The following is a 16,478-nucleotide window of genomic DNA, read 5'->3' as shown; positions in this document are numbered from 1 at the left end:
TTTCTGTCCTGACTTCCCCAAGCATCATAAAACACAGTAGAACCAGCCACAGTGCCGTCTCCACTTTGAATTTCACTAACTTTTTCAGCATTGCCTCCATAACTATTGTTATCCTTTCAAATTGTTGCAGCTCCTGTTCTTATATCACAACATTTCCAATATCATACTCACCTACAAACTGAAGCAAATTCTACCTTTATGACAAATTTTCTTACTCATCTCGAATTCCCACAGGTCTTTATTTTGTTGCTTTTCATGTGTCTAAGATCCTTTACTATTTCCCTGCCCTGCAGCCTTTTTCCATACCTTCTCAGCTTTCTAAATTTTTTTGCATCCCCTATTATTATCGCATCATTAATGTAACCATTTAAATCATTTATACCTTTTCAGCCTCCCTGGTGTCATCAAAGAGACGTCTTTGTCGTCGAGCAGGAATTGGCTTTGCCGTTTCCCAAGCCTCCACCCACATGTTGCCAGGGATTTTCATTCTGGCACTCAACTCTTTTCTGATAACCTTGTCACCTGCTTCATCTGTGACTTCTTCCTCAATGTAGTCACGAGGAGAGTACCACCTCACAAAATCTTCCAGACAACAGCCAGGGTTTGCAGCCTAAGAGACAAATCAGCTTTGTCACAAAATTATTTTCATTGTAAAGTTACATTATTTCTGTAAGATGTAGCAGTAAGTCCTCAAATGTTTTATTTATTGAATAAAAATTTATTCATGTAAACCGGTGTAAAAATTAGTACAATTTTGCTTTTATCCATTACCCTTCTCTCCAAAGGGTTACTAATACATGTTGTACAGTTGTATGAGCACTATTAGCCCTCCAGTAATTTGCTTGAGTAGTCATTTCACACTGCTTCTGAACCTTCAGTGTTTTATTGTTAATGAGTCTAGAGTCCCTCGTTTGGTCTACAACTTCAACTGTTGCCTCTGCATTGCATGTACATGCACGGAGTAACATAGAATCATATAAAAAAGATAAAGCAGGAGTAGGCCATTCAGCCCTTGAGCACAATCTTATGATGGTTGATCATCAAATTCAATACCCTGATCCTGCCTCTGCACCACCCCCCCCCCTCCCCAATCCCTTTAGACCCAAGAGCTATATCTAATTCTTTCTTCAAATCACATATGTTTTGGCCTCAACTACTTTCTGTGGTAGTGAATTCCACAGATTCACCACTCTCTGGGGGAAGAAATTTCTCCTCACCGCAGTCCTAAAAGGCTTACTCCTTATCCTCAAACTATGACCGCTAGTTCAGGATTCCCCCACCATCGAGAACATTCTTTATGAATCTACTGTCTAATCCTGTTAGATTTTTTAAAGTTTCTATGCAATCCCCTTTCACTCTTCTAAACGCCAATGAATATAATCCTAACTGACCTAGTCTCTCCTCATAGGACAGTCGTGCCATCCCACGAATCAGCCTGGTAAACCTTTGCTGCACTCCTTCCATAGCAAGAACAGCCTTCCCCAGATAAGGAAACCAAAACTGCATACAACTCCAGGTGTGTCCTCACCATCCCTATTCTTATCCTCAAATTATCTCGCAATGAAGGCCAACATGCCAGTTGCCTTCTTTTTTTGCCTGCTGTACCTATGCACTTACTTTCAGCGACTGATGCACAAGGACACCAAGGTCTCGCCGAGTATCCACCTCTCTCAATTTACACCCATTCAAATAATAAACTGCCTTCATATTTTTGCTGCCGAAGTGGATAACCTCACATTTATCCACATTACACTGCATCTGCCATGCATATGTCCACTCACTCAGTCTGTCCAATCCCGCTGAAGCATCTCTGCATCTTCTTCACATTTCCCCCTCCCACCCAACTTTGTATCGTCTGCAAACTTGAAGATAGTACATTTAGTTCCCTCATCCAGATCACCAGAGGCTTACTTAGCTCACTTAGCTACACAGCTGGTTCATGATGCAGAGCAAGACCAGCAGCGCAGGTTCAGTTGCCATATTGGCTGAAGTTATTCTCAACCTTCCCTCACCCGAGGTGTGATGATCCTCAGGTGTAATCACCACCAGTGAGCTCTCCCCCACAAAGCAGCCTATGGTCATCTAGGACTAGGCGACTTTACCTTTACCGTACCAAATCATTAATATATAACGTGAACAGTTGGGGTCTTAGCACAGGTCCCTGCAGTACCCCACTAGTCACTGTCTGCCAATCAGAAAAAGACCCATTTATTCCGACTCTCTGCTTCTCGTTTGCTAACCATCCATCTCAAGACACTACGCGCATTCCCACGCACTTTAACTTTACATAGTAATCTGCTATGTGAGACCATGTCAAAAGACTCCAGAAAGTCTAAATAAACCACATCCACCAATTCTCCCTGGTTAACTCTACTGTTACTTCTTCAAAAAAATCCCAGTTGCTTTGTCAAGCATGATTTCCCTTTTGCAAATCCATTCCGACTTTGTCTGAACATACGAACATAAGAACTAGGAGTAGGAGGTCATCTGGCCCCTCGAGCCCGCTCCACCATTCAATAAGATCTGAGGCTATGACCCCAATTCTTGTTTCACCCACCAGTGGAAACAACCTCCCAGCTTCTATCTTAACTATTCCCTTCATAATTTTATATACTTCCATTAAGATCCCCCCTCATTCTTCTAAATTCCAATGAGTATAGTCCCAGTTGACTCTTAAGCCAATCCTCTTAACTCTGGAATCAACCTAGTGAATCTCCTCTGCACCCCCTACAGTGCCAGTGCATTCTTTCTCAAGTAAGGAGACCAAACTATACAGAGTACTCCAGGTGTGGACTCACCAGCTATACAGCTGCAACATAACCTCCCTTACCATCTCTCCAGCAATGAAAATTCCAATTGCCTTCCTAATTACCTGCTGCATCTGCAAACCAACATTTTGCGATTCATGCACAAGGACACCCAAGTCCCTCTGCACAGCAGCATGCTGCAATTTTGTACCATTTAAATTATAGTCCATCTTGCAGTCATTCTTACCAAAACGGATGACCACACATTTACCAACATTGTACTCCCATCTGCCAGACCCTTGCCACTCACTTAATCTATCTATATACCTCTGCAGACTTTGTGTCCTCTGAAAACTTTACTTGGCCACTCACCTTAGTGTCGTCTGCGAACTTGATACATTATATAGATGATTTGGAGTTGGAGCCCAAGTGTAAATTGTAAACTATTGCAGTCCCAAAACTGATCCCCGAGGCACCCTACTAGCCCTTGATCTCCAACTAGGAAAACACCCATTTATTCCCACTCTTTGCTTTCTGTTAGTTAACCAATCCACTATCCATGCTAATACATTACCCATAATGCTGTGCACCCTTATCTTATGCAACAGCCTTTTGTGCGGCACCTTCTCGAATGCCTTCCAGAAATCCCGATACACCACATCCACCGGTTCCCCGTTGTCCACCACAGCCGTAATTTCCTCAACGAATTCCAATAAATTAGTAAAACATGACCTGCCTTTCATGAACCCATGCTGCATCTGCCCAATGGGACAATTTCTATCCAGATATTTTGCCATTTCCTCCTTGATGATAGATTCAACCGGCCTATACTTGCCAACTTTTGTCTACCTCCATTTTTAAATAGTGTCATCACATTTTCCAATCTGCCCGAACGAATCCAGCAAATTTTGGTAATTACCACGAGTGCATTTGCTATTTCTCCCACCATCTCTTATAGTATCCTGGGATGCATTCCATCAGGGTCAGGAGACATGTCTACCTTTAGCCCTGTTTGCTTGCCGAATATTACCTCCTTAGTGATAATGATCATTTCTAGATCCTTACCTGCCATAGCCACCTTGCCATCAATTATTGATATGTTATTTGTGTCTTCCACTGTGAAGAATGTCACAAAATACCTGTTCAAGGCAATTTCCTAATTTCCAGCTATTAAATCTCCCTTCTCATCCTCTAAAGGACCAATGTTTACCTTAGCCACTCTTTTACATTTTGTATATTTGTAGAGACCTTTGCTATCTATTTTTATATTAAGAAGTCTTACACCACCAGGTTCAAGTCCAACATGTTTGTTTCAAACACTAGCTTTCAGAGAACTGCCCCTTCCTCAGGTGAATCACCTGAGGAAGGAGCAGTGCTCACCCCAGTCCAACGCCGGCATTTCCACATCATGTTTTTATATTCTTACCTTTCTTTATAGCTTTTTCGTGGCTTTGTTGACATTTAAAGATTTTCCAATCATCTAGTTTCCCACTAATCTTTGTATGCAGTTTCTTTCAATTTGATATCTTCCTTTATTTCCTTTGATATCCATGGCTGATTAGCCCTTTTCCTACAGTCTTTCCTTTTCACTGGTATAAACTTTTGCGGAGCACTAAAAAATTGCTTTAAGTCCTCCACTGTTCCTCAATTGTCCCACCACAAATTATTTGCTCCCAGTCTACCTTAGCCAACTCCTCCCTCATCCCATTGTAGTCTTCTTTGTTTAAGCAGAAGACACTGGTATTGGTTTTTAGCTTTTCACCCTCCATCTGAATTATGAATTCAACCATACTGTGATTTCTCCTTCTGGGAGGATCCCTAACTATGAGATCATTCATTATTTCTGCCTCATTACACAGAATAATAATATAATAATCACTTATTGTCACAGGTAGGCTTCAATGAAGTTACTGTGGTGAAAAACCCCTAGTCGCCACATTCCAGTGCCTGTTCAGGGAGGCCAGTACAGGAATTGAACCCACGCCACTGGTCTTGTTCTGCATTACAAGCCAGCTGTTTAGCCCACTGTGCTAAACCATCCCCTATCCAGAACCAGATCTAGGATAGCTTGCTCCCTCATAGGTTCCACTATATACTTCGAGGAAACCGGCCGGATATATTCAATGAACACTTCCTCAAGGCTGTCTTGACCTACCTGGTTTGACGAATCGACATGTAGATTAAAATCCCCCACGACAATTGCTGTATTTCTTTGTTTATTGCCCACCTGACCATGGTGGTGCTATTCAGTGGCCTATAGACTATGCACATCAGTGACCTTTTCTCCTTATTATTTCTAATTTCCACCCAAATGGATTCAACCTTTTTCTCCATATAACCTGTATCATCTCTTGACTATTGTCCTGATGTAATCCTTAAATATCAGATCTACGCCATCTCCCTTACCTTCCTGTCTGTCCTTCCAAATAGTCTGATACCCCTGGATATTTAACTCCCAGTCGTGGCCACCCTGCAACCATGTCATGGCCACTAAATCATACTCATTTGTGATGATTTGTTTTGTCAACTCATTTACCTTGTTTTAGAATGCTACGAGCATTCAAGTAAAATGCCCTTATGCTCATTTTTTAAACCTTCTTTTTGAATCTGAACACCTCTATTAATAACATCTCTTGAGTTCTTCTTCCCTTTAACTTTTTTCATAATTTTCTCTGTAGTTGAACCTTCCTCCCCACGTGCTAACCTGCTGCTTTGCTTTTCATTAATCATTATTCTCCCCGTAACTTCACTCATCCCTTCCCCCCACTTACTCGTTTAAAGTCCTTGTCGCCACCCTATTTATCCTTTCCACTAGAACTTTCCTCCCAAATCAGTTCACGTGAAGACCATCTGATTATACCACCACTTTCAAAATGCTGTGCTATGAAATCCTTGATAATGGGCTCTGGCAACTTCCCTACTAATGACGTTAGGCTCATTGGTCTATAGTTCCGTGTTTTCTCTATATCTCCCTTTTTGATAATCATTCTAGAGTCCAAAGAATTATGGATATTTCTAGGGCCACTTTGTTAAGTACTCTGGGATGAAGATTATCAGGCCCTGGAGATTTATCCACCTTCAATCTCATTAATTTCCCAAAACCATGTCTCTACGAATACTGATTTCTTTCAGCTCCTCCCTAAAACTTGTGTTTCTCAAAACTTCCGGTATATTATTCATGTCTTCCTTTGTTTCTTTTTTAAATTTAGAATATAATTTTTTTTTTTCCAATTAAGGGGCAATTTAGCTCTGCCAATCCATCTAACCTACACATAAGAACTAGCAGCAGGAGTAGGCCATCTGGCCCCTCGAGCCTGCTCCGCCATTCAATGAGATCATGGCTGATCTTTTGTGGACTCAGCTCCACTTTGCGGCCCGAACACCATAACCCTTAATCCCTTTATTCTTCAAAAAACTATCTATCTTTACCTAAAAAAGATTTAATGAAGGAGCCTCAACTGCTTCACTGGGCAAGGAATTCCATAGATTCACAACCCTTTGGGTGAAGAAGTTCCTCCTAAACTCAGTCCTAAATCTACTTCCCCTTATTTTGAGGCTATGTCCCCTAGTTCTGCTTTCACCCGCCAGTGGAAACAAACTGCCCGCATCTATCCTATCTATTCCCTTCATAATTTTAAATGTTTCTATAAGATCCCCCCTTATCCTTCTATATTCCAACGAGTACAGTTCCAGTCTATTCAACCTCTCCTCATAATCCAACCCCTTCAGCTCTGGGATTAACCTAGTGAATCTCCTCTGCACACCCTCCAGTGCCAGTATGTCCTTTCTCAAGCAAGGAGACCAAAACTGAACACAATACTCCAGGTGTGGCCTCACTAACACCTTATACAATTGCAACATAACCTCCCTAGTCTTAAACTCCATCCCTCTAGCAATGAAGGCCAAAATTCCATTTGCCTTCTTAATCACCTGTTGCACCTGTAAACCAACTTTCTGTGACTCATGCACTAGCACACCCAGGTCTCTCTGCACAGCGGCATGCCTTAATATTTTATCGTTTAAATAATAATCTTTGGGTTATGGGGGTGAGACCCACGCAGACACGAGGAGAATGTGCAATCTCCACACAGACAGTGACGTAGGGCCAGGATCAAACCCGGGTCCTCAGCGCCGTAGGTAGCAGTGTTAACCACTACACCACCATGCCGCCCTCTGTTTCTGTCTTCACAAAGGAAGACAAGTACAAATTTAATTACTCAGTCATTTAATTTCCTGGACTAAATGCATAATGTTGTTTTATGTACTTTGTTTAGATGAAAATGAGTGAAATTTTTAAGCTTACATAACTAAATTCTATCCCTGTTCGCAACTTTAATTTGAAATGAAAATGAAATGAAATGAAAATCGCTTATCGTCACGAGTAGGCTTCAATGCAGTTACTGTAAAAAGCCCCTAGTCGACACATTCCGGCGCCTGTCCGGGGAGGCTGGTATAGGAATCGAACCGTGCTGCTGGCCTGCATGGTCTGCTTTAAAAAAGCCAGCGATTTAGCCGAGTGAGCTAAACCAGCCCCAATTTGCTACAAAAAAAACTCTTAAACAGTGTACAAGCTCCTGCACAATTGTAGCTCATAAAATAATGAATCTAATTAAGCAATCCAATTTCTATAGGAATTATATCATAGCTGCACACTTTCTTTATGTGAAGCAGTGCCATTCTGAATGTACCACAGCCAACCCTTTCCATTCTATCGAATGACAGAAATAACATTTTTAATAAGATAATGTTCCCCTACAGTTAATGATTAGGGAGATGAAATTCTGAAAATGTATTTTACCTTAAAGGATTCCATGTCTGACAGCAAACAAGCACTCTGCATTCTAGCACGTAGATGCGCTCCTTCAGCTGATGTCCCGAGTTTAGCTAATACCTCCGACTGTTCTTCTAATAAATCTTCTGTCATTGGTGCTGGCTCCTGACAGGATGAAAGATTTCAGTAAATTAAAATGTCTGCATTAAATTGGTTTCCAGTACTTTGTGGTTATTATGGCAGGGAGGATTAGGAGAACTCCTGCCAAACAACAAGAAAATACATCTTGTAAGAGTCCTTCCTGTTTATTCCCTTATTTTTTTCATTATTTTACTTTTACTGTTACATTTTTGATCCACAGATGTTTAATGGACCTGTGACTTTAAGGCAAACAGCAGGATCCAGAAAGTGGTGCTGACTTAAGACTGGTGATTGCCGTGTGGTCAGTGTCCGTGATGACTCAGTTTGATTGATTTGGTTGGTGGCCAATGACTGGGCCCAAAAGGCTGTGCTCTGCCCAGTGGTCATTGGATCTAATCCCACTGGAATGCTCTCAGCATCATGAAGTTCCAGTTTGGTTTCACTTTTGATTCTGCAGCTTGGATGGAGGGTTCTAATTAATTCTCTCCCAAAAGATCCAGCTAAACTCTCTTCAGAAGGCTACTGTGAGGGCAGACACTCTCTCCAACAAGTTGAAGCACCATTCTCTGCAGACGCCTGAAGTCAAATTACGAGCTGGAAGGAGGGTTTGATGTGAGATAAAGTGTCTCCAGAAAGAAATAAGCCTGAGTATGAACCTCAAACTGAAGGCCCAGTTTGATTAAAGCTAGTGACTCTCTAAGAGGCCTGAAGCCTCTAAGTACTGTATTGCATGAGTGACTCTGCAAAGAAGGCCATTGCCAGCTGTAAACCAGAGGCTTTGATCAACCAGCACACTTTAAGGAAAGCCTGCTACAGAACCACTATTCGATGCAAAGACTCTTATCTTTTGACCTTCATCCTTATTAATGTCACCCCTTTCCCCCACCCCCCCTGCGTTTTTCTGCCTTGTGTATGTGGATAGAGGGGGTGACAGTTAAGGGTAGTACCTTAACTTGTTGTTATACATGTGTATTTTTACTATATAATTAACCATTATTCTTGTTATAAATAAACAATAATCGTGTTTCAACTTATAAACTTGGTGACTGTAATTACTGGGCAGCTAAAGGCCAAAGACCTTTGTTATTGGTTAATTCACTTGTTTTTTAAAAATTCATTTACGGGATGTGGCCATCGCTGGTTAGGCCAGCATTTATTGTCCATCCTTAGTTGCCCATCAGAAGGTGGTGGTGAGTTGCCTTCTTGAACCGCTGAAGTCCTCGAGATGTTACACCTACTATGCTGTTATGGAGTTCCAGGATGTTGCCTCAGTAACAGTAAAGTCAGGGTGGCGAGTGACTTGGAGGTTTACCTCCAGGTGGTGGGGTTCCCAGGTCTCTGCGGCTCTTGTAGTAGTGGTCGTGGGATTGGAAGGTGTTGTCTAAGGAACATTGGTGAGTTATTGCAGTGCACCCTGTAGGTGGTACACATTGCTGCCACTGTTAATCGGTAGTGGAGGGTTTGAATGTTTATGGAAGGGGGAGCAATCAAGCGGGCTGCTTTGGCCTGGATGATGTCGAGCTTCTTGAATGTTATTGGAGCTGCACTCATCCAGGCAAGTGGAGAGTATTCCATTACACTCCTGACTCGTGCCTTTTAGATGGTGGACAGGCTTTGGGGGGTTAGGAGATGAGTTATTCGCCATAGGATTCCTAGTCTTTGGCCTGCCCTGGTAGCCACAGTATTAATGTGGCTAGTCCAGTTCAGTATCTGATCAATGGTAACCCCCTCAGGATGTTGATTGTGGGTGATTCAGCGATGGTAATGCCATTGAATGTCAAGGGGCGGTGGTTAGATTTGCTCTTGTAGGAGAAGGTCGTTGCCTGCCACTTGTGTGGTGCAAATGTAACTTACCACTTGTATGCCCAAGCCTGGATATTGTCCAGGTCTTGCTGCATTTGGACATGGACAGCTTTATTATCTGAGGAATCACGAATGGTGCTGAACAGCACATCGCCACTTTCGACCTTAAGATGGAAGAGAGGTCATTGATGAAGCAGCTGACGACAGTTGGGTCTAGGACACTACCCTGAGGAACTCCTGCCGTGATGCCCTGGAGTTGAGATAGATTCATAGAATTTACAGTGCAGAAGGAGGCCATTTGGCACATCGAGTCTGCACAGGCTCTTGGAAAGAGCACCCTACCCAAGCCCACACCTCCACCCTGTCCCCATAACCCAGTAACCCCACCCAACACAAAGGGCAATTTTGGACACTAAGGGCAATTTAGCAATGCCAATCTACCTAACCTGCACATCTTTGGACTATGGGAGGAAACTGGAGCACCTAGAGGAACCCAAGCATACACGGGGGGAACGTGCAGACTCCGCATAGACAGTGACCCAAGGCGGGAATCGAACCTGGGACCCTGGAGCTATGAAGCAATTGTGCTAACCACTATGCTACCATGCTGGCCGAAGGTGATTGACCTCCAACCACCACAACCATCTTCCTTTGTGCCATGTATAACCCCAACCAGCAGAGAATTTTCCCCCTGATTCACATTGACTTCAATTTAGCTAGGGCTCGTTGATGCCATAACTCTGTCAAATGCTGCCTTGATGTCAAGGGCAGTCACCCTCATCTCCCCTCTGGCATTTAGCTCTTTTGTCTATGTTCAATCCGAAGCTGTAACAAAGTCAGGAGCTGAGTAACCTTGGCGGAACCCAGACTGAACATTCATGAACAGGTTATTCCTGAGTATGTGCCGCTTGATTGCACTGTTGATGACTCATTCCATCACTTTGCTGATGATGGAGAGTAGACTGATAGGGCAGTAATTGGCTGCATTGGATTTGTCCTGTTTCTTTTGTACAGGACACAGCTGGGCAACTTTCCACATTGCCGGGAAGATGCTAGTGTTGTAGGTGTACTGGAACAGCTTGGCTAGGGGTGCGGCAAGTTCTGGAGCACAAGTCTTCAGTGCTATTGCTGGGATATTGTCAGGGCCCATAGCCTTTGCAGTATCCAGTGCCTTCAACTGTTTCTTGATATCACGTTGAGTGAACCGTATTGGCTGAAGACTGACAACAGAGGAGAGCGAGATGGATCATCTACTCGGCACTTCTGGCTGAAGATTGTTGCGAATGCCTCAGCCTTGACTTTTGCACATATGTGCTGGACTCCTCCATCATTGAGGAGGAGGATATTTGTGGAGCCTCCTTCCCCAGTGAGTTGTTCAATTGTCCACCACCTTTCATGGCTGGATGTGGCAGGACTACAGAATTTTGATCTGATGCATTCGTTGTGAACGCTTAGCTCTGTCTATTATTTGCAGCTTCTGCTGTTTGGTACACAAGTCGTCCTGTGTTGTAGCTTCAACAAGTCGACACCTCATTTTCTGGCTTACTTGATGTTGCTTCTGGGATGCTCCCCTGAACACTACATTGAACCAAGGCTGATGGTGGTAGAGTGGGGAATATGCTGGGCCATGAGGTTGCAGATTGTGGTTGAATACAATTCTGCTGCTGCTCATGGCCCACAGCGCCTCATGGATGCTTAGTCTTGAGTTGCTAGGATTGTGCGATGGTCACTTCCACCGATATTGTCATGGACAGATGCATCTGCAGCAGGCAGATTGCTGAGCATGAGGTCAAGTATGTTTTTCACTCTTGTTGGTTCCTTCACCATCTGCTGCAGTCCCAGTCCAGCAGCTATGTTCTTTAGGACCTGGCCACCTCGGTCTGTAGTGGTACTACCAAGCCTTTCTTGGTGATGGACATTGAAGTCGCCCACCCAGAGCGTATTCTGCGTCCTTGCTACTCTCGGTGCTTCCTCCAAGTGGTGTTCAACATGGAGGAGTACTGATTTATCAGCCGATGGTGGGTGGTACCGGTGTTGCGACTCTGGGACGAATGGGGCCAGAATTGACTGCGCATTTGACCAGGACGTCGGAACATAACTTGGGGGCTCGTCCAGGATTTTTGGAACGATAGATGCAAATTTGGGTTAGTGTAAATAAGAGAGACACCAGGGGCTGGATTCTCTGTTTTGGAGACTATGTCCCCACGCTGGCGTGAAAACGGTGGTCTTTTACGCCTGGAAAATTGGTGGAAAATGGCCACCGATTCCCCATTTTGATGGGGGCTACCAGGGAAGCAGCATAGAGTTTGCAGCTCAAGCTGCAGATACGGCCCTGAGCATTTCTGGTTCCGTGGCCGGGCATGCGCATGGCTGCGGCCTGCAGCGGTCGCGCTATGCTCCATGGCGGACTCAGCCCGCAGACCTAGACTGCAAAAGTAGTGCTCCCCTTTGGCTGCTCACGCACCCCGGACCGCCCGCCCACAGTGCCCCCAGCCCCAAATGAAGCCCCCCCACCCCCCGCCCGCGGATCGGCTTCCCTGAGTCCACAGCCATGACGTGACGTCCCCGGACAGTGTGAGCACACGTAACCCATGCCATCAGGAACTAAGCCAGTCGGGGATGGAGCATCATGGGGTGGGACTCAGGCAATGACCTGGGCCGTGGATATGGGGCGGAGAATACAAAAACTGGCGCCACTCCCAATATTGGCATCAAAACTGGAAATGACTAAGACATATCTCTGGTTTATTTAAAAGAGCTTCGCAAAGACAAAGTTAGTCGAATTGGTAGGTGCTTTAGAAATAAAGGTATCAGCAAGAACTAAGAAGGTGGAGATAGTTGAAGTGATTGCTCAATATTTAAATTTGAAAGAATTGCAAGAAACATAGCCTGGGTCAGGGCAACAATCAGTAAAATTAGCTAAAATCCAGCTACAGATGAAACAAATGGAGATGCAGCAGAAATAAATGAAGCTGATGCAGAGGTAAAAAGAAATTGAGCTGAGACAGAGAGAAAAAGAGAAAAAGAAATGGATGGAAGCGAGAAAGTTGGATTTAGAGAAAGACCTCCAGCTTAAAGCACTAGTAATGTGTAATGGGCGTAACTAGTAATGGGAGAGGGGAAATGCCAAAAAGTAGAGGGGTGCTTAATGGTGGAACGGAACCCAATGGTGATATGTTTAAATTTATACAGGCCCTCCCAAAATTCGATGAGGAGGTAGAAGGGGCTGTTTAGCTCACTGGGCTAAATCGCTGGCTTTGAAAGCAGACCAAGGCAGACCAGCAGCACGGTTCAATTCCCGTAACAGCCTTCCCGAACAGGCGCCGGAATGTGGCGACTAGGGGCTTTTCACAGTAACTTCATTTGAAGCCTACTCGTGACAATAAGCGATTTTCATTTTTTTCATTTTCAGAAGCCTTTTTTTTTTTTACGGCTTTTTAGAAAATAGCAATCCAAATGGAGTGGCCAAGAAAAAAGTGGAGATTACCCATGCCGATTAAACAGACAGGGCGGGCACAGGACATTTATGCTTTCCTGCCAGAGCACAAAACTAAGAATTATGACGCAGTTAAAAAAAAAAGGTATTCTGGATGCATATGAATTGGTTCCTGAAGCACATAGACAGAAGCTTCGGAATTTATAAGGAGACAGCCAGGACAGAATTGTGCAGAATTTGAAAGGGTTAAGCAGAACAATTGTGATAGGTGGGTACGATCAATGGGAGTTGAAACTACCTATGAGGCTCCAAGAGAGGTAATTCTCTTAGAGAAATTCAAGAATTCCCTATCTTCTATAGTAAGAACCCATGTTGAAGACCAGAGGGTGAAGACTGCAAGGCAGGCAGCAATTATGGCTGACAATTATGAACTAATCCATAAATTTAAACCTTTGTTCCGTCACATACTTTTGAAAAGGATAGGAAATGAGAGTGAAAGGAAGGGCAGCACGGTAGCATTGTAGCTAGTACAATTGCTGCACAGCTCCAGGGTCCCAGGTTCGATTCCTGGCTTGGGTCACTGTCTGTGCGGAGTCTGCACATTCTCCCAGTGTGTGCGTGGGTTTCCTCCGGTGCTCCAGTTTCCTCCCACAGTCCAAAGATGTGCAAGTTAGGTGGATTGGCCATGATCAATTGCCCTTAGTGTCCAAAATTGCCTTTAGAGTTGGGTGGGGTTACTGGGTTATGGAAATAGGGTGGAGGTGTGGGCTTGGGTAGACTGCTCTTCCCAAGACCTGGCGCAGACTTGATGGGCCGAATGGCCTCCTTTTGCACTGTAAATTCTATGATCTAAGGCTGGAAGCTGGATAGCTTCAGAGGTCTCCTCCCCAGACCAGGAAGGAAGGTAAAAGCAAATTACTGTAGGTGCTGGAATCTGAATCAAAGACAGAAAATTCTGGACAATCTGAACAGGTCTAACAGCATCTGGGGAGAGAAGGGGGCTCACGCTTTTAGTCTGAGTAACACTTTATCAAAGCTGATAGTACTCCGGATGAAGGCGAGACTCGAGGAAGGTACTGTGGGTGAAGGCGAGACTCAAAAGCCTCGGTGTTACCACTGTAATAAATGTGGGACACGTTCGTTCAGCCTGTTGGAAGTGGCAAGGAAAGCCCTTGAGACTTATTGGAGTTCAAGATTCTAAAAAGGGAACAAAGTGGAGGACACTACAGGGCAGACTGCAGCTTTAACTGGATTTAAGAGACCCAAAGTAAACACTTCTGTGGGATGTGATTAATGAGGTAAATGGGAGATATGCCGGGTTTTTGTCTGAGGGCAAGGTCACCCCATTTTCCTCAACTGATGTGGCCAAACCCATAACTACCTTAAGGGACACAGGTGCTACTCAAACTCTCGTACTGGGGAAGGATTTGGTTTTCACTCCAGAGTTCAATGAAAGCTGAGATAGTAGTGAATGTAACCCAGTTCCATTGTATAAACTACAATTGGAGTCTGATTTAGTGTCAGGTTCAGTAATTGTCAGAAAGGTTAAGGAATTCCCAGTGGAAGGGGTAGACTTTTGTGGAATGATTTGGCAGGAGTAAAGGTGGTAGCTTCACCCACGATTATAGAGAGTCCAAAGGATAGATATCACAAGATGCCAGCAGTAGGGCATGTGGGAGTTAGGAAAACTCATTGGGCATTAAATGACTCAAGGAAGGAAATGGGGAAAGACGTTAATCACATATCAAATGACAATGGTAGTGATTCTGATTTGGCTGATACTGATGAAATTCCTAAGAGACTTGTCAAAGATAAAAGCTAGTAGATAACCAGATTCTGAGAACTCGAAGATTGAAGGTGACCACAAGAAAAAGGAAACCAAATCTAAAAATAATTACAGCGTTAAAGAGTCAGACGAGAGTTTTGATTTTGAGATAATGGGAACATCTGCAATAAAATTAATGAAAACATCATAATGAAAATTAGGTAGATGGGAACTATAAATATGTGCTACAAACACTACCATTGAGAGAGGTACCATAGAAGACTGTGGCGCTCTCTCTACAGCACACACTTACTGTAACACACAGATTTGAGTGGTCTCATATTTTACTACAACAGATGAGTACACACATGCATACATGAAGCAGAACAGCAAGGAAAATTTGCAATTTCTTAAAAATTATGACAGATTCCACATACCTTTAATGAATGTTTGAAAATTGCTTTTAAAGAGTTTGAATCAATTGCAAAGGGATCAATTGTAATTTTTCTTGAATACGAAGAAATACAGGTCCATGTGACCTGATGCCCTTAACCTGGAAACGGTACCAACAGGAAGTTAAAAAAGAAGCAGTTTGGCTGGTAGACACTAAGGAGAGCTAAGTACAGAAATGAGAGCTACATTCAGAGGAAATGGAGGGTGATGGAGATAGAAAGAGGAACACACCAGAATCCTGGAAGGAGAAAAACAAGTCACTCAGGACGAGGTCATAAGAAGGAGGTGTTAGCAATTCTGGAAAGTGTGAAAATAGATAAGTCCCCTGGGCCGGATGGGATTTATCCTAGGATTCTCTGGAAAGCTAGCGAGGAGATTGCTGAGCCTTTGGCTTTGATCTTTATGTCATCATTGTCTACAGGAATAGTGCCAGAAGACTGGAGGATAGCAAATGTTGTCCCCTTGTTCAAGAAGAGGAGTAGAGACAACCCCGGCAACTATAGACCAGTGAGCCTTACTTCTGTTGTGGGCAAAGTCTTGGAATGGTTTATAAGAGATAGGATTTATAATCATCTGGAAAGGAATAATTTGATTATCGATAGTCAACAGTTTTGTGAAGCGTAGGTCGTGCCTCACAAACCTCGAGTTCTTTGAGAAGGTGACCAAACAGGTGGACGAGGGTAAAGCAGTTGATGTGGTGTATATGGATTTCAGTAAAGCATTTAATAAGGTCCCCCATGGTAGGCTATTGCAGAAAATACGGAGGCATGGGATTGAGGGTGATTTAGCGGTTTGGATCAGAAATTGGCTAGCTGGAAGACGACAAAGGGTGGTGGTTGTTGGGAAATGTTCAGCCTGGAGTTCAGTTACTAGTGGTGTACCACAAGGATCTGTTTTGGGGCCACTGCTGTTTGTCCTTTTTATAAATGATCTGGAGGAGGGCGTAGAAGGATGGGTGAGTAAATTTGCAGATGACAATAAAGTCGGTGGAGTTGTGGACAGTGCGGAAGGATGTTGCAAGTTACAGAGGGACATAGATAAGCTGCAGAGCTGGGCTGAGAGGTGGCAGATGGAGTTTAATGCAGAAAAGTGTGAGGTGATTCATTTTGGAAGGAATAACAGGAAGACAGCGCACTGGGTTAATGGCAAGATTCTTGGTAGTGTGGATGAGCAGAGAGATCTCGGTGTCCATGTACATAGATCCCTGAAAGTTGCCACCAAGGTTGAGAGGGTTGTTAAGAAGGCGTACGGTGTGTTAGCTTTTATTGGTAGAGGGATTGAGTTTCAGAGCCATGAGGTCATGTTGCAGCTGTACAAAACTCTGGTGCGGCCACATTTGGAGTATTGCGTGCAGTTCTGGTC

At 43.8% G+C, this 16,478-nt stretch overlaps 1 protein-coding gene across 6 annotated transcripts in view; it reads right to left on the bottom strand.

The window, feature by feature from the left end:
• rab3gap1 (RAB3 GTPase activating protein subunit 1) overlaps nt 1-16,478 on the bottom strand; it is a 108,281-nt gene that overhangs the window by 18,723 nt on the left and 73,080 nt on the right. For all 6 annotated transcript variants that reach the window (XM_038789893.1, XM_038789897.1, XM_038789894.1 and 3 more), the window contains exons 18-19: nt 7,546-7,683; nt 383-610 (exon numbers count right to left, since the gene is read on the bottom strand). In XM_038789893.1, coding sequence (XP_038645821.1) covers nt 383-610; nt 7,546-7,683 — 366 coding nt within the window. The remainder of the gene's footprint in view (nt 1-382; nt 611-7,545; nt 7,684-16,478) is intronic.

This window comes from Scyliorhinus canicula, chromosome 2 (genome assembly GCF_902713615.1).
Source record: "Scyliorhinus canicula chromosome 2, sScyCan1.1, whole genome shotgun sequence".
NCBI classification, from domain to species: Eukaryota; Metazoa; Chordata; class Chondrichthyes; order Carcharhiniformes; family Scyliorhinidae; genus Scyliorhinus; species Scyliorhinus canicula.
The sequence above is the reverse complement of the archived record's forward strand: the minus strand, read 5'-3'. Positions and strand labels throughout refer to the sequence as shown.